The sequence below is a fragment of the Rhineura floridana genome, chromosome 2 (assembly GCF_030035675.1).
Source record: "Rhineura floridana isolate rRhiFlo1 chromosome 2, rRhiFlo1.hap2, whole genome shotgun sequence".
Taxonomy (NCBI): Eukaryota; Metazoa; Chordata; class Lepidosauria; order Squamata; family Rhineuridae; genus Rhineura; species Rhineura floridana.
In genome coordinates, this window is record NC_084481.1 from 6,517,332 (window position 1) to 6,543,041 (window position 25,710).

The window sequence follows — 25,710 nt, forward strand, 5'->3', positions numbered from 1 at the left end:
CATGCATAATTTTATACACTTCTATCATGTCTCCTCTGACCCGCCTTTTCTCTAAACTAAAAAGCCCCAAAGGCTGCAACCTTTCCTCGTAAGGGAGTCGCTCCATCCCCTTGATCATTCTGGTTGCCCTCTTCTGAACCTTTTCCAACTCTATAATATCCTTTTTGAGATGAGGCGACCAGAACTGTACACAGTATTCCAAATGCGGCCGCACCATAGATTTATACAATGGCATTATGATATCGGCTGTTTTATTTTCAATACCTTTCCTAATTATCGCTAGCATGGAATTTGCCTTTTTCACAGCTGCCGCACACTGGGTCGACATTTTCATCGTGCTGTCCACTACAACCCTGAGGTCTCTCTCCTGGTCGGTCACCGCCAGTTCAGACCCCATGAGCGTATATGTGAAATTAAATTTTTTGCATAATTTGCATATGCATAATTTTACACTTGTTTATATTGAATTGCATTTGCCATTTTTCCGCCCATTCACTCAGTTTGGAGAGGTCTTTTTGGAGCTCTTCGCAATCCCTTTTTGTTTTAACAACCCTGAACAATTTAGTGTCGTCAGCAAACTTGGCCACCTCACTGCTCACTCCTAATTCTAGGTCATTAATGAACAAGTTGAAAAGTACAGGTCCCAATACCGATCCTTGAGGGACTCTACTTTCTACAGCCCTCCATTGGGAGAACTGTCCGTTTATTCCTACTCTCTGCTTTCTGCTTCTTAACCAATTCCTTATCCACAAGAGGACCTCTCCTCTTATTCCATGACTGCTAAGCTTCCTCAGAAGCCTTTGGTGAGGTACCTTGTCAAATGCTTTTTGAAAGTCTAAGTACACTATGTCCACTGGATCACCTCTATCTATATGCTTGTTGACACTCTCAAAGAATTCTAATAGGTTACTGAGACAGGACTTTCCCTTGCAGAAGCCATGCTGGCTCTGCTTCAGCAAGGCTTGTTCTTCTATGTGCTTAGTTAATCTAGCTTTAATAATACTTTCTACCAGTTTTCCAGGGACAGAAGTTAAGCTAACTGGCCTGTAATTTCCGGGATCCCCTCTGGATCCCTTTTTGAAGATTGGCGTTACATTTGCCACTTTCCAGTCCTCAGGCACGGAGGAGGACCCAAGGGACAAGTTACATATTTTAGTTAGCAGATCAGCAATTTCACCTTTGAGTTCTTTGAGAACTCTCGGGTGGATGCCATCCGGGCCTGGTGATTTGTCAGTTTTTATATTGTCCATTAAGCTTAGAACTTCCTCTCTCGTTACCACTATTTGTCTCAGTTCCTCAGAATCCCTTCCTGCAAATGTTAGTTCAGGTTCAGGGATCTGCCCTATATCTTCTACTGTGAAGACAGATGCAAAGAATTCATTTAGCTTCTCTGCAATCTCCTTATCGTTCTTTAGTACACCTTTGACTCCCTTATCATCCAAGGGTCCAATTGTCTCCCTAGATGGTCTCCTGCTTTGAATGTATTTATAGAATTTTTTGTTGTTGGTTTTTATGTTCTTAGCAATGTGCTCCTCAAATTCTTTTTTAGCATCCCTTATTGTCTTCTTGCATTTCTTTTGCCAGAGTTTGTGTTCTTTTTTATTTTCTTCATTCGGACAAGACTTCCATTTTCTGAAGGAAGACTTTTTGCCTCTAAGAGCTTCTTTGACTTTGCTCGTTAACCATGCTGGCATCTTCTTGGCCCTGGCGGTACCTTTTCTGATCTGCGGTATGCACTCCAGTTGAGCTTCTAATATAGTGTTTTTAAACAACTTCCAAGCATTTTCGAGTGATGTGACCCTCTGGACTTTGTTTTTCAGCTTTCTTTTTACTAATCCCCTCATTTTTGTGAAGTTTCCTCTTTTGAAGTCAAATGTGACCGTGTTGGATTTTCTTGGCAATTGGCCAGTTACATGTATGTTTAATTTAATAGCACTGTGGTCACTGCTCCCAATCGGTTCAACAACACTTACATCTCGCACCAGGTCCCGGTCCCCACTGAGGATTAAGTCCAGGGTTGCCGTCCCTCTGGTTGGTTCCATGACCAACTGATCTAGGGAATAGTCATTTAGAATATCTAGAAACTTTGCTTCTTTGTCATGACTGGAACACATATGCAGCCAGTCTATGTCCGGGTAGTTGAAGTCACCCATTACTACCACATTTCCTAGTTTGGATGCTTCCTCAATTTCATATCTCATCTCAAGGTCTCCCTGAGCATTTTGATCAGGGGGATGATAGATCGTTCCCAGTATTAAGTCCCTCCTGGGGCATGGTATCACCACCCACAACGATTCTGTGGAGGAGTCTGCCTCTTTTGGGGTTTCGAGCTTGCTGGATTCAATGCCTTCTTTCACGTATAGAGCGACTCCACCACCAATACGTCCTTCCCTGTCCTTCCAATATAGTTTATATCCAGGGATAACCGTATCCCACTGGTTTTCTCCATTCCACCAGGTCTCGGTTATGCTCACTATATCAATGCTCTTCTCTAAGACCAGTTCTCCCATCTTGGTTCGGAGGCTCCTAGCATTAGCGTACAGGCACTTGTAAGCAGTGTCTCTCTTCAAGTGTCTTTGGCACTTGTGGTTAGGCCTGTGGTAATTTTGCTCTTCTGAATTTATATCCTGTGCCCCGGCTCTCACAATGCCTACTTCTAGGCCTACCCCTTTTAAAATTTCATCATTTCTTTGGTTTTTATCCCAGGGGGGAGGTTTATTCCAAACCGGACCTTTCTCAGCTCCTGTCGGGTTTCCCCCCTCAGTCAGTTTAAAAGCTGCTCTGCTACCTTTTTAATTTTAAGTGCCAGCAGTCTGGTTCCATTCTGGTTCAAGTGGAGCCCGTCCCTTTTGTACAGGCCCGGCTTGTCCCAAAATGTTCCCCAGTGCCTAACAAATCCGAACCCTTCCACCTGACACCATCGTCTTATCCACGCATTGAGACTGCGAAGCTGGGCCTGTCTGGCTGGTCCTGCGCGTGGAACTGGTAGCATTTCAGAGAAAGCCACCTTGGAGGTCCTGGCTTTCAGCATCCTACCTAGCAACCTAAATTTTGCTTCCAGGACCTCACGGCTGCATTTCCCCATGTCGTTGGTGCCAACGTGCACCACGACCACTGACTCCTTCCCAGCACTGTCTACCAAACTATCTAAACGACGGGCGATATCCGCAACCTTCGCACCAGGCAGGCAAAACACCTTGCGGTCTACACGCCCATCACACACCCCACTGTCTATGTTCCTAATGATCGAATCACCCACTACAAGGATCCCTCCAGCCCCTGGAGATATATCCTCGGCACAAGAGGATAGCTGCTCATCCCCCAAGGAATGGGTCCCTTCTAAGGGATCGTTTCCCTCTTCCTCAGCTGGATGCTCTCCTTCCCCGAGACCATCGTTCTCCATGATAGCAGGAGAGCTATCATCGTTGGAGTGGGACACAGCTATAACGTCCCTGAAGGCCTCCTCCACACACCTCTCTGCCTCTCTCAGCTTTTCCAGGTCCGCCACCTTGGCCTCAAGGAAATGAAGTCGTTCCCAGAGAGCCAGGAGCTCATTGCACCGAGAGCACACCCACGACTTCTGTCCAACAGGCAGATAGTCGTACATGCTGCAGGCGGTGCAAAATACTGGAAAGCCCCCACACCCCTGCTGGCTTCTTACCTGCATAGTTTTGTTTAAGGTTTATTACGTCAATGGGTTGGAGACTGCGGTTTAGTTGAGGTCAGGGAACAGACGGGCAGAGTGGGGGGCCCTGGCCTCCTCGCCCTGCTGCCGAACTCGCTCTGCTGCTTAACTCGCCTTGACGCTTCGTCAGCTGGGCCTCCCTCTAGCTCGTGGAGCAGGCCAATTCACCATTCACCATTCATGGTAATAGTGTCAATTATAAAGGGTCCATTTAATATTAATATCAATTAGAGCAAATAAGTGAAAATCCAAGGTACCCAAAGGAAACAGGGAATGGAAATGGTACGGGTTGAGCTGTGAATATATTTCAGTTGCCCTATGTAAGTCCTTCAGAGGAAGGCAATAGTAAACCACCTCTGAATACCGCTTACCATGAAAACCCTATTCATAGGGTCGCCATAAGTGGGAATCGACTTGAAGGCAATCCATTTTTTTCCTATGTAAGTCCTATGGGGATCAGTTCATTCATTTTGAAAGGGGTGCATTCTGTCCTTCTGAGAGGGATCCATAAAAACACAGGAGGCTGCCTTTCAATGAGTCAAACCACTGGTCTATCCAGCTCAGGAATGTTTACCGCAGCTAGCAGTGGCGGTCTAGGGCCTCAGGCTGAGGTCTTTTTGAGTCCTGTGACTTGGGGCCCTTTAGCTAAGGGGTGGGCAACCTTTTTTTCTGTTGAGGGCCACTTATCTTTCAGGGGCCACTTATAGAGACAGAGCCAAAAGTGAGCAGGGTCTGAAGCTGGGGTGGTGGTGGGGCTAGCTCTCTACTGTTCTTTCTACTGCCCCCTTTCCCTCCTCCTTGCCACTGTTATGAAATCATGTGACACTTGGCTCAGGGCCGCCCACCTTTGATTTAGGTGAGAGGTGTCAGGGATCGAAACAACTGGGACTTTCTACATTCAGCAGACAAAGCCCATGTTCTACCCGTGAGTTTTAGCTCCTCACTTGGAAAGAATAGGGCCCCTAGGAGCGAGAAGGAGCTAAGGATGCATATAAGTTTCAACTCTACACAGTACTACAGAGGAGGAGAGCTGAAGCTCTAAGTGAGTAATATAATCCAAAGAAAATTCAAATCCATAAGGGAAAGGGTGGCAAAAAAGTAGAGTTTTGGACACAAGGGACCTCATCTGTCCTCCTTCCCCCTGTAAACAGGGTTCCATAAAGAATCCTATTCAGCTCCCTCTCTCTCCATCTAATGGCTCAGAATTACCTCTTTACTCCTTTTTATCTTCCAAGAAGTACTAAACTGCCTTTCTGAAAGAGCGCCTTCCTTGCTCTATGCCCAGTTTTATTTCAGTCGGGGGAACCTCCAATGAAGGGCTCCCACCACGCCTCTGAGGCTACCATGCATATTGTTCAGACAGGAACTTGCAGGAGCATCGCCAGACCAGTTTGCAAACCAAACCACTGCCCAAGAAACTCCTCTGAGCCCACCTAACAACGAGCACAGCCAACCGTTGGGTCAGAAGTCCTACCGCTGCCCTGAATGCAGTGGAAGAGCGTTGGGAGTGGCCTCTCCTTCACCTGTGGACAATTTGCTCCTGTTCCACTCCCAGTTAAGCATGATGTTAATCCCAGCTAAATCTTTAGGATTTAAGCACACTTACCTTTCTGGGGCTTGTTCACAAGACATTTATAGAAGCTGTTACTTTGTTAGGTCAAGTGAGTGGGGATATATAAACAATTTGTATCTAGGAACATTTACCCCTGGTTGAAATAGACACAAATGCCTATATAGGGAAAGCTAGTTGAACTCATTAATGCATTTAGTGCCCTTGCAAACAGGCAAAATGATGATGTTGCACAAGTAGCGCACCCAATTCTTGAAGTCAGTGCTCTCATCTCAATTGCCCACTTACCTCAACAGATGTGCAACCGTGAGCCATGTCATGTAAGCATGGGCCATCTCTTCATGGCTCTGAGAAATAGCAACTAAGTGCCTTCCTAAGGCTGCAATCCTATACCCATCTACCTAGGAGTAAGTGTCATTGAACTCAGACTTATTTTAAAGTAGGCAGGCATAGTACTGTGCTGCTACTTAGTTAATTTCAGTATTTCCAGGCAGCCTTTCAATGTTACACCTCCCAAGGCGGCTGTTCCTATCATGATGCACACTCTGGCAAAGTGGGTCTCCCCAGCCCTCTTGAAAGGACATTGTTGTCAGTACAGATTTAGGTAATTTTGCAGGGGACTCTCCCTGATATAATGCACACTGTACAGGAATACCCCACATTAATGTATGCAATGGGTCCAGAGCGAGTACATAAACCGAAAATGTACTTAAAGCGAAGCACTTATCGATGCATGTACTGCACTGCAATCGCCACTAGATGGCAGCGGCATCATGCCATTAAGTGTCCGTAATTGTGAAGTGCGCGTACGTTAAGTGGGAATGGTGGAGTATGGAGCATGTCTGTAATCGCGAGGGTCCGTTAAACGAAGGTACGTAAATCGGGGTATTCCTGTATGCATTTGTTTTTGGGTTATGGAACTATATTGTTTCAAATGTTACATCTTTCTGGCTTCAGACCTTTCTGTAAGTTGTTTTTGAATTAAGTGGACTAATAAGTCAAATAAATAATACCGATACTACTGACTACCCTTTGTACTCCCATTTCCTAGGGAAATGCAGGCTTCATTGAATACAGTATTTAAACTGTGTAGGTGATTTTGCCACATTTGTTTCTGGTTTGCTTGCTATCATTATTTGCTCTTACCCTGTTGGAGTCCATTCTTGCCCTGGATGTGTAGATGGGTGGAATATTAAACACCTGAGGCACTAGGTATTCTTCAGCATCCATCATGTCTTCCAGGTCTCCCTCATCCAGCAGATTCTGGAAAAACTTGCTGTCATTTGGGCTCGGAAGCTTCATGCGATCATCACCCTGAGCATGGTACATGGATGGATAATTGGGATGGGGGCGGGGAGAAGAAAGAAATAATCCTTGGTTACTTTGCCTTGTCAATCATCTTTCTGTTGGCTACAGACTTTGTCTGGTTATTCTGGTTGCCTTTACATTATTATACAAGTATATTATGCTCTCTTATATTTTCTCCAATTAAATCCTATTGTCCTTTCCATGTAGAAAAATAAATATTTTCTTTAAAACGAAATAAAGAAGGAATATTTTCACAGTCAAACATTGGAATATGACGACAGAAAAGTAATAACTGTTATCATTCAAACAAAAGCCCCATTTTTAAACATTCTTGTAACGGGTGAGGGATGACCCAGACAGTCTGCTTTTGACAAGTTTTGATAGCTTTTGTAAAATGTTTGCACTACTGAAGTGAAAATGACACAGACACAGACAGAATCTGAATAATTTCCTTGTTCTGTTTTAATAATAATAAAATTGTTTAGCAAGTCTGTTTAGCACTTTTTTCAACAAATCCTTTCAACAACCCTCTAAGGTAGGTTACTACGATTATTGTCCCTATATTTATTTAATTAAAACATTTATGTATTGCCCTATTCCAGGCGGGTGTACAGTCAATTATGTCACAATGTTACTACTACTAGCTAAAATCCTGAAAACAAAACTAACATTCAGAACAACTTTAAATGTCTGTGTGAACTGTTTTGCACTGGGGTGTTGCTGTGCCAATGGGATAGTCCTTTCCTTTGTTGTTAAAGTGGCATGTTGCTGGGCAAGGAAGCATCTCAGCAGAAGATCTTAACCCATGAGCAGATCGATATGGGAAGATGTAGTTCTTCAGGAACTGCTAAGCAGCTTGCATAAATCCATGTAGTCAGTTTCTGGAAGAGGTGAGAAGGGAACCACAGAGGGGCACAGCGCAGTGGTAGAGAATATGCATTGCAGGCAGAAGGCTCTAGGGTCAGTCTCTGGTTGGCATCTCCAGATGGACGGATCAGGGGATCAATTCCCCAAGGAGGAGCCAGGAAGCTGTTCAGGTTGCCCTTGCCTGTCACAGGGATCTGCTGTTGATTGCTGTGCCCCACCCATTGGCTCCCAGCCTTCCCTTCTTGACCCTGCCCCTCACTCTGGGAAACCCTGCAGGGAATACCACCTGGGGCCACAAATGAAGGTGGTCAGGTTGGGAACATTCTTGACACATTTTAACACATTTTTCTTGCTGACATTCACTCTTTTGATTCAAGCCAATTTGTACTAACGGTGTCCACAAAAGCTCCCAAATGAGCAAAAAATCAGTTCCTTTTACTCCTACCCAAGTAATTATCATAGTGCTTAAAAAGCCTTTCGTGAACAGAGAAACTGAATGTTAAGGTACTGTTGTTACCTTATATACACACATATACATATATATACACAACTTACTGATCAGATGCTAATGAAAATGTAAAAACTTGGCTGTAAACCAAAATAAATCACTTTACTGAAATGTCACTTTATCTTTGTTGTTCCGCCTGGTAATAACATAATCACACAACCAGCGATGGGGAAAATATTAACTTACCATATACAGCTCTTCAGCTGTGTGAGGGGAAGGGACATTGGCTAGTGCATGCAAAGATTCCTGTAAGCCAGGGATGGGAAACCTGCAGCCCTCCAAATGTTGGACTCCACCTCCCATCAGCCCCTGCCATCATGGCCAATGGTGAAGGATGATGGGAGTTGTAGTCCAGGAACATCTGGAAAGTTGCAGGTTCTCCAACCTAACTATAAGCACATTCCTGTTTCTCCCTTCAACCGTGACACATTCCAGGGAATTGGAGGCCATTTCCACATCCATCCTGCCTGTCCGCTGCTGGTCTATCAAGTTACTTGAGCTCTAGAAAACACAACACTTGACAAGTGTTGCCATTGTCTGAAATGGCCTGATGCAATGGAAACAGGACTCTGTTGAGCCTTACGGCAATCTCACCATGCACAAGCAAATGGTCTAGTGAATATAATAAGCACATACATATGTACTTATGTATACATGTGAAACTAGCTGTGATCAAAATCTTCCTTCAGGAGCATTTCAGAGAGATGCTGGGATTTCTCAATAGGCAAATGTTCTTGGGGACCTTCTGGAGCAGATATGTATGGCAGGGGAGCTGAGGGACTGCAGGGGGGAGGGAAATGCTGGAAATTGCCCCCTTCGTCTGATTTCTTCCTTCAGCAGACAGACAGCATAGGATACCACCCAATCATCATTATCACCACCATCTTTTTTACAGGATGCAACACCTTTGTGCAATACAGCATGGGAGCAGCCATGTCCCCCTCCCCAATGTTCCCTGAAGGAACAGTAAACCATCAAATACAATCCTTCTCAGGGGCATTTCTTGCCCCATATCAATTCATACAGCAGATGCTGCACTTTCTAGCTACTCAGGGGTTAGACACGTAAATCATCATCATCATCTGAAAGGCAGCCATTAGACCACCTCATAAATGTAAGTTTGGTTTGTGGGTTTTTTTGGTCCAGAGAATTTCTGTGTGGACTTTTCAAACATCCATACATGCAAGGATGGAATGACCTTGTATCAGTCACATGCACAATTGACACAGACCAAATTTAGACCTATCTGTCCTTCCCTAGGGTTCCACATCCATAGGTTATCGCTGGATTTTGCCTGAGGAATTTCAATTTTTTAAAAAAGTTTTCAATTAGAGATGCTTGAGGAATTCAACCTTTGTGAATTTTGACACTGTCTGACCTGATCTGCATTTCTCAGATTAATTTTCAGATTGGGATTTAGTTAAGCAACAAGTTTTCATACCATCTAATATTCATTTTGATTTTTGAGAGAAAATACATTAAAATGCACATTCAGAAATAAATATTTTTGAAAGTGTTTAAAAATATGCATTTAAATGTGGGGTTTTATTGTTTTTTCTTCTTTTTAATTAGAGATCAGTGGAGAAACAGGATGCATCAGATCATGGCTGAATACAGATGAAAGTGACACTGTCAGGAAACAGACTGATTTGCCCATTCCTAATCTTACCACCAAAATTTCTGAGGATAATGTTGCACATCCCTAGAAGATTTAAACATTTAAAAAATAAGATTACACAACTCCCCAAAATGTCTGTGAGAAAAAGCTCTTTGAAAACAAATGTATCACACAGATGCATTAGTCAGAAACCAGGATTAGCAGTAGCACCCTGGTGAATGGTACATTTGGTAGCAAACCTGGGTTTTCCCCTATGTAACCTGTAAAATGACCTAATAAGTCGAATAAATAAATAAATAATAGTAAAATGACCTTTTGAAAGGCCAATAGGAGGGAAAGTCAAGATATTATGGAGCTGCTCACCTGAATGACCAGGTATCGCTGAGGATCTCGAGCCATTCTAGAAAATTCAGCAGCCAGCTCCTTGAACTTAGGTCGGCTGTCAGCATCGATCATCCAACCTAGGGCCATACACAAGGAGAGGAAACAGGCTTCTTGTTAATAACAAGCTATGTGTGACTTTTCATAAACAGTTCAGGCCCTTAAAAGAAGTACAAATGCAGGGCACCATCCAACTGAAGTTGAGTAATTTTTTAAAGTTCCGTTAATCCTGTGCTCAGATTTCTATCCAAACTGGAATCAACGGAACATAATATTTTTTTATTTATATTGTTGTTGTTATGTGCCTCCACGTCGACTACGACTTATGGCAACCCTATGAATCAGTGACCTCCAAGAGCATCTGTCATGAACCACCCTGTTCAGATCTTGTAAGTTCAGGTCTGTGGCTTCCTTTATGGAATCAATCCATCTCTTGTTTGGCCTTCCTCTTGTTCTACTTCCTTCTGTTTTTCCAAGCATTATTATCTTTTCTAATGAATCATGTCTTCTCATTATGTGTCCAAAGTATTATAACCTCAGCTTCATCATTTTAGCTTCTAGTGAGAGTTCTGGTTTAATTTGTTCTAACACCCAATTATTTGTCTTGTTCGCAGTCCATGATATGCGCAAGGCTCTCCTCCAACACCACATTTCAAATGAATTGAATTTTCTCTTATCCTCTTTTTTCACTGTCCAACTTTCACATCCATACATAGAGATCGGGAATACCATGGTCTGAATGATCCTGACTTTGGTGTTCAGTGATACATCTTTGCATTATTATTTATTTATATTATTAAACTTTATATCCTATACTTCCTCCCAAAAGAAGACTAAGGGAGCAAACAGGTGATAAAGCACTAAGAACATTTTAAAAACAAAACATCTCAAAAAACATTTAAAAACATCTTTAAAAAACTATCCTGATACAGATGCAGACTGGGATAAGGTATCTACTTAAAAGGCTTGTTGAAACAGGAAAGTCTTCAGTGGGCAGTGAAAAGAAAACAGAGGTGGTGCCTTTCTATTGTTTACAGAATTTAATAGTAAGCTACATTATGGCTTTTTATTCTTTACTACACTCAGTAAGTCTTCAACTTTTGTTTCCTAAATATTTGTTTCCTAATATGTTCTAAATTTACTTATCAAAAGCTGAAATCCTAAGCATATTTACTCTTTATTTATTTTAGGTATTTATAACCTGTCCTTCACCCAAAACTCCTAGGGCAGGAGATACATTTACAGTGAAACCCATAATTAACAATGTTTAAAACTAGAACAAATAATATTAACCAACTAAATATCATTATCATAGATAAGATTCTTATGGAAGGAATGAAGTAAAACACATTCTCAATCTACAGTGAACTTCAACTATCCCCAAAGGCCTGCACAAAGAGCTGTGTCTTCACCTTCTCAGTACAATGAAAGTAATGTTGAAGGATGACACAACCTCAGAGGGGAAATCATTCTGTTAGTGTGGTGCCACAGGAGAGAAGGTGCTCCTATGCACACACACCCAGACATCACTTGACAATGGGACCACAAGAAGAGCCTCCTCCACAGATATTAATGCAAGGGCGGGTTGATATGAGAGGATGCAGAGCTTGGAAAAGTTACTTTTTTGAACTACAACTCCCATCAGCCCCAGCCAGCATGGCCACTGGATTGGGCTGATGGGAGTTGTAGTTCAAAAAAGTAACTTTTCCAAGCTCTGAAGGATGTATATATTCTTCCAGATGTTTGGACCTCAAGAGTTTAGGGTTTTATATGTCATCATGAAATGGGCCCAGAAGATAATTGCCAACTAGTGCAGTCCTTTCAAAATAGGTTTTAAATGCAGTCATCCAGCAGTATCCACAAGTATCCTGGCCACTGCATTTTGCACTAGTTGTAACCTCTGGACTGTCTTTAAGGGCAGCCACACATAGAACACATTGCAACAGTCCAACTGGAAGTTACCAGTGCATGGATAACAGTGGTCAGGCTATCTCTGCCTAATGCTGGTGAATCAGATGGAGTTCAGAATAGGCACCCCTAGCCACTGAAGTCACCTGTACTTCAAGTGACAGAGATGGCTCCAAGAGAACTCCCAAACTACACAGCTGCTCCTTTGTATGTATGTAGAGCAGGATGTCCCTCCAAATCCTAGACCCAAGAACCAACCACCCACAGTACCTCTGTTTTGTTTAGATTTAGTTTCAATTTATTGACCCACATCCAGTCCATTACCACTTCGAGACATTGGTTCAGCACCTGCACTGCCTCTCCTGATTCAGTTGTCACAGAGAGATAGATCTGGGTGACACCTGCATAATGATGACACTTCACTTGAAATCCCAACATGTTCATATAGATATTTAATAGCACAGGAGACAAGATCAAACACTGCAGGACTCCATAGATCAGCATCCACAGGGTCAAGCAAAAGTCTTCCATCCCCACCCTCTGAAACCACCCCTAGAGGCAGGAGCAGAACTGCTGCAAAGCAAGGCCTCCAATTCTCAGCCTTTCGAGATGTTCCAGGGTGAGACCATGGTCAATAGTATCAAAAGCTGCTGGAAAGTCATGGAGAATCAACAGAGTTGCACTCCTCCCTTTCTCTTTCCTGACAAAGGTGATCAGTCAGGGTGAGAAAGGCAGTTTCAGTACCAAATCTGGGCCTGAAGAAGCCACACTGAAAAGGGTCTAAGAAATTGATCCTACTGAACTTGCTTCTAAGACGATATGCTGTATATTTTAACTGTCCAATTTCTTTTCTGAGATACTTAGAATCATAGAATATCAGAGTTGGAAGAGGCCTATAAGGTCATCAAGTCCAACCTCCTGCTCAATGCAGGAATCCAAATCAAAGCATTCCCAACAGATGGCTGTGCAGCTGCCTCTTGAATGCCTCCAGTGTTGGACAGCCCACTACCTCTCTAGGTAATTGGTTCCATTGTCATATGGCTCTAACAGTACTTCTTATTTTTCTTTTCGATTGTCTTTATTTTGGACACAGAATAAAATCTTCCCTTGGAATTTGAGGTTTGACTCAGTTGCTTAAGTGAACTGGTGACTCTAATCTATGGAGCATGCTATTCATTTCTGCCTTCTCTTTGTGGCACCCTATAAGGCCGTTTGTGTCGGGTGAGCTGTAGGGGCTATTGTGGCTTATTCCAGGTGACTGGTGTGATGACTGTAGTGCTATAAAAAACAATAACCCTTAATTTCTAAATTCCACTTTCAGCTGGGCTGGTCTGTTATTGCTGGGCAGATCCCAGTTCTTTCTAATCGTACCAACATCTCATGCTCCACCTTTCATAATCCCCATTATGTTTTGAAGAACTCTTATATCAAAAAATGAAGCAGAGATGAATCTGAGCTTTCCAGAAGCATAAAAAGGGATGGCTATTGAATATGATAACCCTTGGATATCCCAGCTGAGCTTCTTATTGGCTCTCATTCCCATCATTTAGGTGTTTTGTTAGCGCTGATTATACTGCAAAAGTACATCTATACATATAAAGCCTGGTTGAATACTACTGCTGCTGCTACCAAGAAATGTTTGATTTTCCATACAAGGACATTGTGAGTCCCCTTATCTTTCATCGTCCTGTCTCTGAGGAAGGCTCATCAGGAACAGCTACCTCTCTGCCGCTCCTCTGCTGCATGATAGAGGGCAGAAAGTATTACTAATAGGTACATTCTGCTCAGCACCGGCCACTAGTTTATCTTCAAGCCAGCCTCTTATACAAAAAGATAGCATCAACAATTTTTGAGCTATCTGTCATTGTTTGGCAGAAAGTCTAAATAAAATGGGTTTGATCTGCTGAAACTGTCATTCTTCTCTGTTTCAATAGTCTCGTGGAACTGTGAGCGATACCTGACTAATGCTGATGAAGTTGTATGTACAAAACAGAGTGAGAATAGTACACACCACATTAGCTTTAAGCATCTCACTTAATTGTCGCCAATGCAGTATCATGTCCAGCGGTCATGGGATCATGGGATGACTCACATATGATCCCAGTGTGAAAGTCTATAAGGGGCATGCATGCTTGTGCTCTTCTCCCATGTAAAGCATAATGTGAACTACAGAGCCAATATGTACATGTTTCAGTGTGGTGGCACCTACCCTTTGGAACTCCCTTTTCTTACGTATCAAACAGGCACCGTCTCTATTATCTTTTCGATATCTATTGAAGACCTTCCTTTTCCAATAAGCCTTTTAGTGGATATTTTTATCCCAGTCTGTATCTGTATTAGACTTGTAATTATTTCTATATATGTTTTTCAGAGCTTGGAAAAGTTACTTTTTTTGAACTACAACTCCCATCAGCCCCAGCAAGCATGGCCGCTGGATTGGGCTGATGGGAGTTGTAGTTCAAAAAAGTAACTTTTCCAAGCTCTGATGTTTTTATTGTTAAATCGCTTTGGGATGTTTTATGGGAAGCAACTCATAAATGAAATAAATAAATGTGTGCAACAAACGCCTGCAATGAGCCACAAGGATACAAAAAGACTGAAAGTGGCATGCACACACCAGAACTGAATTTCAGAATTAGCAGCCTGTGATTTGCAATATATATTTATTGTGTGGAATTCTTCCCCACACTTCAGACAAATTCCTTTACAGGATGCAATTTACACTGTAAAGCAAATGTGACGTTGAAATAAAAACACAGTTTCCAATGCAAAGTCTGAGATTCTGGCCTACTTCTCCCCGATTTAGTTAACTTGAGTCTGGGCTGTTCCTCTTGAGGGTGAGGACTCTTACATAACTGAATGCTCCTTCATACTAAATAATTCCATGCCCAAAGAAAACTAGCATGTCAGGGAGAAGTTTTCTTTTTTTTTTTCTCAATTAATTTTTATTCAAATTTTCAAAATCAAGACAATACAAAAAGAAAAACACAAATTAAAACTAATACAACAAAAAGAAAAAAAAAGAAAAAAACTATTGACTTCTGATTTGTCGTAGTTCAGCTATATGTCTATAATATATAACAAACCTGTCTCTTGATAAATTATAAAATCACCTTCCTCCAGCAGTTATCTTAGTTGGTATCAAATCTCATTAACATCATATCATTTTATTCTTCTACAAAAAGTCAAAGAGAAGTTTCCAATCCTTGAGATATATGTCCATCAATTTTTTTTCTAGATAGACATGTCAATTAATCCAACTCTTCAAGTCTATTAAATCCAGTAATTTCAAATCGCTCTTCTTCCTTTATCTGTGTTGATTCCATCTTCCATCTTCCATCTTTACGCACCCAATAATCTTGCTGTCATAGTCATATAATAAGAGTCTGATAGGGATTTCCTTCATCACAAATATTTTCTTGCCATCATTTCCGAACGTATCACTGAAGTATTGTTGCAGAACCGCATCTCTGTTCCTCTTTTTTACAGAATGCACTAGCACATCTCTTGAAGGGTTTTTCATTGTCACAAAACAGGAATTAATTCTGTAAACTTTCTCCATTTCAAGTTCCATCAAATCCTTCCAGTCCATGAATTTTTTCGAACCGATGATATCTTTATCTCCAGTCTCTTCACCAATTCCTTCAGGGACAGCGCTGAATTCCAAACAGTAATATTTGTCTCCAGGATCCATCACAGCCAGGAAATCCAAATCTTTTTCCAAGACCATATTTAATCCAATCTCCAGGGCTTGAACCTTCCCTTTAATTTTTCTTTCATCCTTCTTTAATTTTCCAAATTTATCTTTGTTCTCCTTTCTCATAGAATCCTGAATTTCTTTCAGCTCCTGTCTCATTTCGCCAAATTCACTTATCATCACTTGTCTGTTATGTCTGAGTTCTTGTTTTGTTAGCTTAATCTCATTCATTATTTTCTGAAACATATCTAAAGAGAAAGTCCCTTGTACATCCATGATCTCAACCACCTTCTTGATTGTCATTCTTAAAACCAAAAAAAAACACAATCCAATTTCCAATGTCCCAAGCAAAGAACAGTTTATTTCTTTATCCAGTTACAAAGGAGTTAATCTTTCAAGCCAGCTGACGTCACCCTCCAGACAAGACGAACTGCCTTATCTCTTGTATGTCCAAAAGTGCCAAAACAACTTTAATTCACAGCATCCAAATAATTAGTAGCAGGAAGAATGAGCAGATTCGTCAAAAAAAAAAAAAAGTAAAACGGAAAAAATAGTCCCAGACATATATTACTCAAAAGTCTTATAAATCAAAAAAAAATTCTCTTTAAATTAGAAACCCCTCAGCCGTTTGTAATCTTTATAATGCTGAATTCCATGCCAGCTTTTTGCAATAAAAATAAAGAAACTATTTGTAGTTTCTTCCCCTTAGCTCCGTGAATTTTTAGCTATGACTCACCCAGGGTTTCTTAATTGCTGGTTCTTTGACAAATCTCTTTAGCTGTATTGATAACAAAATAATGAGAAAAGACAGGAGAATGCTTGCCTGTTAATCCGTTTTTCTTTGAAGAAAAAAAAACGGCTCACTTAATCAGTTGAGCTGGTTGGAAATCCTAGCTCCGTCCGAGCTGCTGGAAGACCTTCTTTCACAGAATTCCAGCCTCCAACAAACACAACAAAGCTCTGTGGAAAATCTCTATGTTTCTTCCTTATCCGGAAGAAATTTTCCCCAGTCAAAAAGCCCTTCTGACTGTTTTTAAAACTGAAAAAGTTTCCACCAAGACGGGAGCCCGTCCCAGAGGCAGCACAGGCGGAGCGATCCTCCTGGGAAGTCCCTCAGGGAGAAGTTTTCTATGGAAAGATATTTATTTTGTATGGAGGAGCATTTGGCCATGTGAATCCCCGTCTGCAGTCTGAATTTGTACAACCCGGAAAACAAGTTAATCACTTCTATGGCAACTAGGCCTCTGTGTTAAGCCTCAAAAGGGAGGAAACCACAATTCTGTCACCTGTGATTAAGACCTAAAAATGTAATGCTATTCAGAAAGTATGTAATCTCTTTGAAGAGAGGCCATACATACATCCTAAACCGACCAATTAAAATGCAAACGAGCAACACATCCAATCCAAACCAGATGGGGCACTTATCAGTGAATTTCGTGGGTGAAACTTAGGAGCCCTGGGCTTCTACAGGAAAAAAAATGCTGCATGGGCAAGAACAATGCTTGTGAGCACGGATGGAACAATCTGTCAATTTTTGTTCTCAGTGTCTCATTTTTCCCATCTTAAATTCAGCTCTGGAGCAATTTGTGATTTAAAAAAGAACCCTCATGAAAATCCTTCAGCATTTTAGTGCAAATTTTTTCTAATAAAATTTTGTATGCAGTTTTAATGTACACATTTTTACAAGGAGTTTCTCCTAGTATAATGCATTTTGCATGCTATTTTCAACAATACATTCACTTTGATGCACACTTTCTCCTGATGTATACATTTTTTTATATATTTGGCTGGTTGGAGAACTGCATCACAAAATTTGGATAAGTGCAAATTTCAAAGAATGACTCTGTGTTGGTTCTCATTTTTGTTTAGGAAAGTGCAAAATTGATACAGTCACCTTTAAATGTGAACTGGATCAAATTTCTCCCTCATCCCTACTTGTGAGTGAATACTTCTCCAATCTTAATTGCTCTATTTCTTAATTGTGGATTGATTTGTAAATCTGTTTTTGTATTTGGAAGTCCAAAAACAATGTATTTGGCAGGTGAATAGAGTACGTAGGTCAGAGGCTTTCAGGAGGGGAGAGTAGGAAGGAGACCATCTTCTTCCTCCTTATCAGTACCTTCTCTGCCTCTACAGGTAGTCTTTTAGTGGCTAAACATGCTAGGGATATCTGGGAGGGGGGTAGGGTTAGTTGCTAGTTTACCTACCATCAACAATTGCTTTACTTCATGTTCTACAGTCTTCTTGATTACTTGAAATGCTAATTTTGTTCTCCTTGCATGTAATTTCAGAAGGACAGAATTCTTGTTCCTGCAACCCTGACTAAACAAGTTTGGGACTGAGCATCTGCCACCAGGAGCACTGTACCCACTCCACCCACTCTTGTGATGGCAGTGATGCTTTCTGTGACACTGAAGTGGGTCTGATAGTTGGCCCTTGCCTAATAAAGCTCTTGCTGCTGCAGTCTGTCAGCTGGAGTGGTGAGCAGGCTTAGCTTCTTTTGTACTCTCAGTTTAATGTTTTCATCTGTACACATGAGCACCAAACCCCACGTGGAGGAAATGGCTGTGCGTTAAGCTCATTTAAATTAAGTCAGAAACACCACTGAGACTTTCTTAATTCTTTTTAAATTAGAAGCTTGAGCTTCAGGGTCACATTTTCTAGCATGTGCACATTTGGGGGGAAGATGTATTGGGTAAATAGCACAAATAAAAATGATTTGCCTCTGGTACCTTGCCTGACTCTTCCCTCCCCCTGCCCTTAAAGATGCACATTTAGTAGCTAAAATATCAGTGTCTGTAAACTACTGACTCTGCATAGAAATACTTCCTCCCAAAAGCTCCACCTTTTACATTATATTAATCCAAGTCTTTAAAAAACACTCTGCATTTTCTTTATTCTTCATTATGTCATTTGCAGTCAACTTTTACTCCTTTGCAACCTTTAATAGATGACTACCCAGGCACCATAATTACGTGAAATGCTATCATCTAACAAATCAATTGTTATGGAAATGACAGTAGTTTGTGTGCTGCAATTTTGACTTCACAGCAATAATGTCTGATACTATCTGGTGGCAATAAGAATCCAAGCTAATGCAAGCCATCAGACTCATACCGTTCACAAGCGTGAGAGGCCTGTATATAATATTTAGATGTAATTGATGTAGCCATCTGAATACAATGGATCAAAACTCCGAGCAGGATTACAAAGGATTACAAAGGACACTAACGAGTGCAAGCTGTCATGGAATACCACTTCAATACAACTCATCCATATAGGGCTATAACCGAACTGGAATTACTCACATTTCACCATCACCATGTAAACATCAATGGTGCAGATAGGAGGCTGTGGCAAGCGCTCCCCTTTCTCTAACAAGTCCGGAATTTCTCTAGTTGGGATTCCATCATAGGGCTTTCCACCAAAGGTCATAAGCTCCCAAATGGTGACACCTAATGCAAAAGAGGGACAGACACAATTTAATTAATATATACCTGACACACATATGCACATAGATTCACTTACCTGAGCCAATATAAGGTTATTGTGGGAATGTGCACCAGTTTATATGCTGGTGTCATTTTAGGAACATGGACTATGAAATTCCTTTATGAGGCCTACGGGAGAATGGAATACAAGGGTCCATCCACTGGAGAGGTGTGTGAAATCTGCCCAATTTGCATTTGGTACCAAATTTTCAATTAATTCACTTATTTGATGTTGTTGCAGATCGGATTTTTATGTAGTGATTTTTCACCACTATTTTTGGAAACGGATTTTTTTTAAAAAAAAATCCATGTCTAAACTATTCATATCAATATTTTTATCAATATTTCATAAGAACATAAGAACATAAGAAGAGCCTGCTGGATCAGGCCAGTGGCCCATCTAATCCAGCATCCTGTTCTCACAGTGGCCAACCAGGTGCCTGGGGGAAGCCCGCAAGCAGGACCCGAGTGCAAGAACACTCTCCCCTCCTGAGGCTTCCGGCAACTGGTTTTCAGAAGCATGCTGCCTCTGACTAGGGTGGCAGAGCACAGCCATCATGGCTAGTAGCCATTGATAGCCCTGTCCTCCATGAATTTGTCTAATCTTCTTTTAAAGCCGTCCAAGCTGGTGGCCATTACTGCATCTTGTGGGAGCAAATTCCATAGTTTAACTATGCGCTGAGTAAAGAAGTACTTCCTTTTGTCTGTCCTGAATCTTCCAACATTCAGCTTCTTTGAATGTCCACGAGTTCTAGTATTATGAGAGAGGGAGAAGAACTTTTCTCTATCCACTTTCTCAATGCCATGCATAATTTTATACACTTCTATCATGTCTCCTCTGACCCGCCTTTTCTCTAAACTAAAAAGCCCCAAATGCTGCAACCTTTCCTCGTAAGGGAGTCGCTCCATCCCCTTGATCATTCTGGTTGCCCTCTTCTGAACCTTTTCCAACTCTATAATATCCTTTTTGAGATGAGGCGACCAGAACTGTACACAGTATTCCAAATGCGGCCGCACCATAGATTTATACAACGGCATTATGATATCGGCTGTTTTATTTTCAATACCTTTCCTAATTATCGCTAGCATGGAATTTGCCTTTTTACAGCTGCCGCACACTGAGTCAACATTTCATCGTCCACTACAACCCCGAGGTCTCTCTCCTGGTCGGTCACCGCCAGTTCAGATCCCATGAGCGTATATGTGAAATTCAGATTTTTTGCTCCAATATGCATAATTTTACACTTGTTTATATTGAATTGCATTTGCCATTTTTCCGCCCATTCACTCAGTTTGGAGAGATCTTTTTGGAGCTCTTTGCTCTTTCCTTCAGTGTACAGCTATTTCCTTTAATCTATTGAAATTTTCAAAATATCACTATATCCTTTAAAAATATGGGTATCAATATCAATATTTTTTCTGAGGGGAAAAAACGGATCAGTAAAAGCAGCGGCTTGTGGACAAAGAATGACCTTGAACTTGTGCCAGCCTGATCTCATCTCTGCTATTCTTCATATGCACCACTACTCATGCATCACTGCCACTGCTACCACCACAGTGGTAGATGGAGCTCCTGTCCAAGGAAACTTCCCCATTAAGTACAATAGAGAGGGCAGCTCTGATTCTTCTGTATCTTTGATGTGAATGGACCTGCGCTTGCACCCAGCAGTGGTTTATGTGAGGAGTGGAGCTCCTGCTGCCCACAAGGAAACACTGGATCAGGTTGACTTCCTGTAATTCATACGGCCAATTGAGAGAATTCTACACCACCTTGCCCCGCCTTCTGCTCTGGCCAGCACAAGCAGCATGACTTCAGAGGAAGCAGAGGCTCAGCTGCTCTATTCAGCCTACCTGCTACGTAGGCTGTAATTTGACTGACAGATGATATCATCATCATCAACATTAGAGATACAGACATGCAAATCAATGAATGAAAAAAGAGGAAATATACATATACTAAAAGGCCACAGTTGGAAATGAAAACCAGTGTTGTGGAATGCCCCGCTCATTGAAATTTGAGAGGCCCCATTGGCACTGGCATTTTGCCCGCTCTTGAAGACACACCTGTTTAGGCAAGCATTCCCCTGAATTTGAACTTCCTGATCTAATTGTTTTAATTGCTTTTGAAAACTACTTTGTTATGCTTTTTCATGGGCTTATTTCATTGTAAATTTTAATTATGGGCATTTTAATAGAATTGTGCGCCTATGGTCATGCTACCCTGAACACGCCCGATCTCGTCTGATCTGGGAAGCTAAGCAGGGTCAGGCCTGGTTAGTACTTGGATGGGAGACCTCCTGGGAATACCAGGTGCCGTAGGCTTAGAGGAAGGCAATGCTAAACCTCCTCTGAATACCTCTTACCATGAAAACCCTATGAATACATCCAAAAAAAATTCATAGGGTAACCATAAATCGTAATCGACTTGAAGGCATATAACAACAATAGCATTGTGCATGTTAAATATATTTGTAAACTGCTTAGAAGCTATTTTGGCATGTAAGTGGTATATACATTTAACACCACCACCACATTTAGAAATAGGAAAGTAGGATATAGGATTAGGCCTGCAATTATATGCATACTTAGCTGACTATAAATTTGTCCAGTGAACTTACTGGGACTTTCTTCTGAGAGAAGATGCATTAGGATATGGCTGCACATCTGAGAGCTCCTACATTACATCAAATGCTCTAGCTGGCTGGACCTTTTCTTCATAGCATTGTTAATCCATCTCAGATAATGCATCTATTTTCCTAACTAGAGGAATGTGCTACACAAGAGGCAAGAGGATGGCTTTGTATATAAACAATTTAAACCCCAATGTCCATTTTTTTAGCGCAAGAGAAAATGATGGTAGCCAGCTTGCAGAACCATATATATTTTGCTGTCCCAGATTATTTTAGAAAAGCTAACTAACAAGATTTCAGCTAATACTGCAAGAGTGATCATACTACTATTGCTGTAAAGCCATTCCGCAATAGCAAGTGGCCATGACCAGTGTATTCCAGTTGCTGGCTGCAGGCTTCATGCTTTCCAATTCCACTAACAAAGGTGCAGGGAATCATTCCAGTAACAGCTGGAAGAGCTCTGGAGACAAACAGCCAAACAGGTGCTAATGAACTTCGCTTGATATTCCAATTAACAAAATTAAACTAATCTCTTTATCTTAATATCTTTAGCTAACCAGAAAGGAACTTCTTTCTTGTCACAATGATAAGCCAAACTGTTACCAACCTGGTGATTACAACAAGGAAGTTAAAAAGACTGCAAGGTGGTAATGCATTACAAACTATAGCACAGAGACAAGAACAACTCTGATCTGCTTTAATTTTTTTTAAAGACAACATCAACAGCTGGGGAAGTGTGAAGCAAAGCTCAGGGTAAGAGACTGCTTTATAACTAGGGGTGTAAGAAGGTATTATTTTCCATTCTGCCCTGTATTCGTCACATGCGTAGTTTCATCATCTGCCAAAAACTACATTACTTGTCTCACTGTCCATTGCGACAAAACTATAATTACATAAACTACATCATCACAAAGGAAACACAATGCAAATGAGGAAAAAACATAAACACGTTTGCAGACTGAAAGCAACAACCACAGCAAATACAGATCCTATTCACTGGGTTGATTTCTGTTCTGGACATGGGGCAAATAAGTGAATGTTGGCAATCTGCTCCCGTTTCTGTTTTTGTCAGAGTTGACTTCCCTATTTGTAAGAAATCAAACTAGAGCAGGACCATCAATCCTAACTTTTAGGAGTTACTTTCGAAGACAGTTCTTCAAGGTCTTGGAGGGGGAGAGTCATTCTCTGCCCTCCAGCAAGAAAGGCAATGCCAGGACTCAGTTCTGGGGGTCTAAGTGCATGTTATGTTAATGGCATGATTAACTATCACATTGTTTCATTTCAAAGAATTGTGTGGGGACAGGGAGACTGTCATCAGCACCACATCAAGTGGGGAGGGGAGGTTAAAGCCTTCCTTCCTGAACCACAATTTTGGAAAGAAAAAAAAACTTCTCCCATGTGACAATAAGCCTTAGCAACAAATCTCCCATTGACAGCAATGGGAGATTCCCCCCCAGTGCTAAATTCTGTGCATGGAGGATGGGAAGATGTTACCAAGATCGCAGCAGTGGTTATAACATCACCAGAATCCTTCACACTTGCCATTTAACTTTTAAATACCCACAGCCTCATTGTTAAGCACTTCCTTAAGATAACATAAAGTTAGGCCCCAAGGCTTCCTATATGAAACTCATGAGTCTAGCCACTGAATTACCTCTTCCTTTACACTTTTATTAAAAAGAAAGAATCATAAATGTTAGAAACGTGTTAGAAGAACTTTACACATAAATTAAAAAAAATGAATTAAACACATAGGCTTTGTTTTACCATAGCTCCAAACATCAGTCTGATGTGTGAATTTCCTGTAATGTATACACTCAAGAGCCATCCACTTAATTGGCATCTAGGATGACAAAAGACAGAAAACAAAAGCAATTAGTATAGAAAATAACATTAGTGTCTGAAATTCAGGTTCACATTTCAGTAGTGTCATTTGGGTTTGTTCAACTGTGAGGGTAACAGTGTCCCAACAGATTGAACTACAACTAGGCAAAATTGAAATGTTCTTTTATATATTGTAAATATCAGCCCCATTTTTAATCCCATGTCCAGCCACAATTTGAACCCAAAATGAAAAAGCAAGAATGTGCAGTGTATATTCAGATGCCTCGTTTGTGGACATTGGGTCAGCCAGAATTCCCTGACCTGCACAAGATTTTCAGTTTTTCTGTGGCATCAGAAATAGCTACAACTAGAAACAAACACCTGAATCAAGCTATAGCCAAACATTTAAAAGGAAGGTATGTATGATTAGTTGTGCTGGAATATGGATGTACTTGGAATGCAGATTAAACTGAGCACATTGCAGTTTGGATATTTCCTTAGCTAGATTAGGGTAGGGATGTTCCATAGGGACATATGAATTCCCCCCATTCAATTCCATTATCATTCCACAATTATGTTTATTTATTTATTTGTTGCATTTGTATACCACCCCATAGCCGAAGCTCTCTGCCATGTTCTGCCCTGTTTCACTCCTCCTGAATTCCAGCTTAACAAAGGTCATTTATAAAATTCACATCTCGACTGGAGCATGGGTAATTTGCCATAGGTTTCAATTCCTTCAGTTCATCTGCATCCCCTCCCCCTCTGCAGGTATAAATATGATTGGATTGTGGTAGTTTTGTAAAATGTTTTGCTGATGGGCATACATGCTGAAACATCACACTCAAAGAACCTTGATACAACCATACGTATGATCACATCAAGATTGCTTTTCTGCAGAATTTTATGAATGTGCACATGCATATATATAATGTGTGTGGGGGTAGAGGGGAGATTCAAATGTGGAGAAAGAAGTGGAAACTTCAGGAAACCTGCACGATGTGCAGTGCTCTGTACAAAATTAATAAGTAAAAAAATGGAGAATTCTAATACATCACTACCATCTTGGAAACAAGACCAGGCAAACTGGAACTTCAAAATCCAGGGAGACATTAAACTAGGAGAGTTTCAAAAGTGTCCTTATTATTCAGTATCATGGAACTGCATCCAAAACAATTTTCTGAGGAGGACTCTATGGATGGCTTTTGCTCATGGTCAGTTTTCCTTCTTATTGTAGATGTGCAAGAGTTAGTAGGCTTTCTCTTGAGTGGCTGTGTAAATCATCCCAATATTCTACAACTCTCCCATAATTTTGATTCTCTTTGTAGCATAATGAGGTCTAAACAATGGGTGACAAAGGAAATCCTAGATAAATAGGAAAATGCTATAAACAGAAAATAAACTCCGTGGCGCAGAGTGGTAAGCGGCGGTAACGCAGCCGAAGCTCTGCTCACGGCCGGAGTTCCATTCCAACGGAAGGAGGAAGTCGAATCTCCGGTAAAACGGGTCGAGGTCCACTCAGCCTTCCATCCATCCGTGGTTGGTAAAATAAGTACCCGGCATATGCTGGGGGGGTAAAGAAAGGCCGGGGAAGGAACTGGCAATCCCACCCCATATATACGGTCTGCCTAGTAAACGTCGCAAGACGTCACCCTAAGAGTCGGAAATGACTCGCACTATAAGTGCAGGGACACATCTACCTTTTTAACAGTTTACATTATCAGTTACAATATGCATGAAGTGGCAGAGCAGCTTTTAAACTGACTGAGGGGGGAAACCCGACAGGAAATGCAAGAAGACAATAAGGGATGCTAAAAAAGAATTTGAGGAGCACATTGCTAAGAACATAAAAACCAACAACAAAAAATTCTATAAATACATTCAAAGCAGGAGACCATCTAGGGAGACAATTGGACCCTTGGATGATAAGGGAGTCAAAGGTGTACTAAAGAACGATAAGGAGACTGCAGAGAAGCTAAATGAATTCTTTGCATCTGTCTTCACAGTGGAAGATATAGGGCAGATCCCTGAACCTGAATTAACATTTGCAGGAAGGGATTCTGAGGAACTGAGACAAATAGTGGTAACGAGAGAGGAAGTTCTAAGCTTAATGGACAATATAAAAACTGACAAATCACCGGGCCCGGATGGCATCCACCCGAGAGTTCTCAAAGAACTCAAAGGTGAAATTGCTGATCTGCTAACTAAAATATGTAACTTGTC

The 25,710-nt window shown here is 41.3% G+C and overlaps 1 protein-coding gene and 1 non-coding gene across 7 annotated transcripts in view; one reads left to right on the top strand and one right to left on the bottom strand.

Moving 5' to 3' along the window:
- Positions 1-25,710, bottom strand: part of ERBB4 (erb-b2 receptor tyrosine kinase 4) — a 1,247,562-nt gene that overhangs the window by 28,765 nt on the left and 1,193,087 nt on the right. For all 6 annotated transcript variants that reach the window (XM_061607686.1, XM_061607684.1, XM_061607681.1 and 3 more), the window contains 4 exons: positions 23,431-23,506; positions 18,851-18,997; positions 9,920-10,017; positions 6,402-6,569 (listed from right to left, as the gene is read on the bottom strand). In XM_061607686.1, the coding sequence (XP_061463670.1) occupies positions 6,402-6,569; positions 9,920-10,017; positions 18,851-18,997; positions 23,431-23,506 (489 nt within the window). The remainder of the gene's footprint in view (positions 1-6,401; positions 6,570-9,919; positions 10,018-18,850; positions 18,998-23,430; positions 23,507-25,710) is intronic.
- On the top strand, positions 21,237-21,355 carry LOC133378535 (5S ribosomal RNA). Its single transcript, XR_009761045.1, has one exon. It is a non-coding gene; the product is annotated as a 5S ribosomal RNA (ribosomal RNA).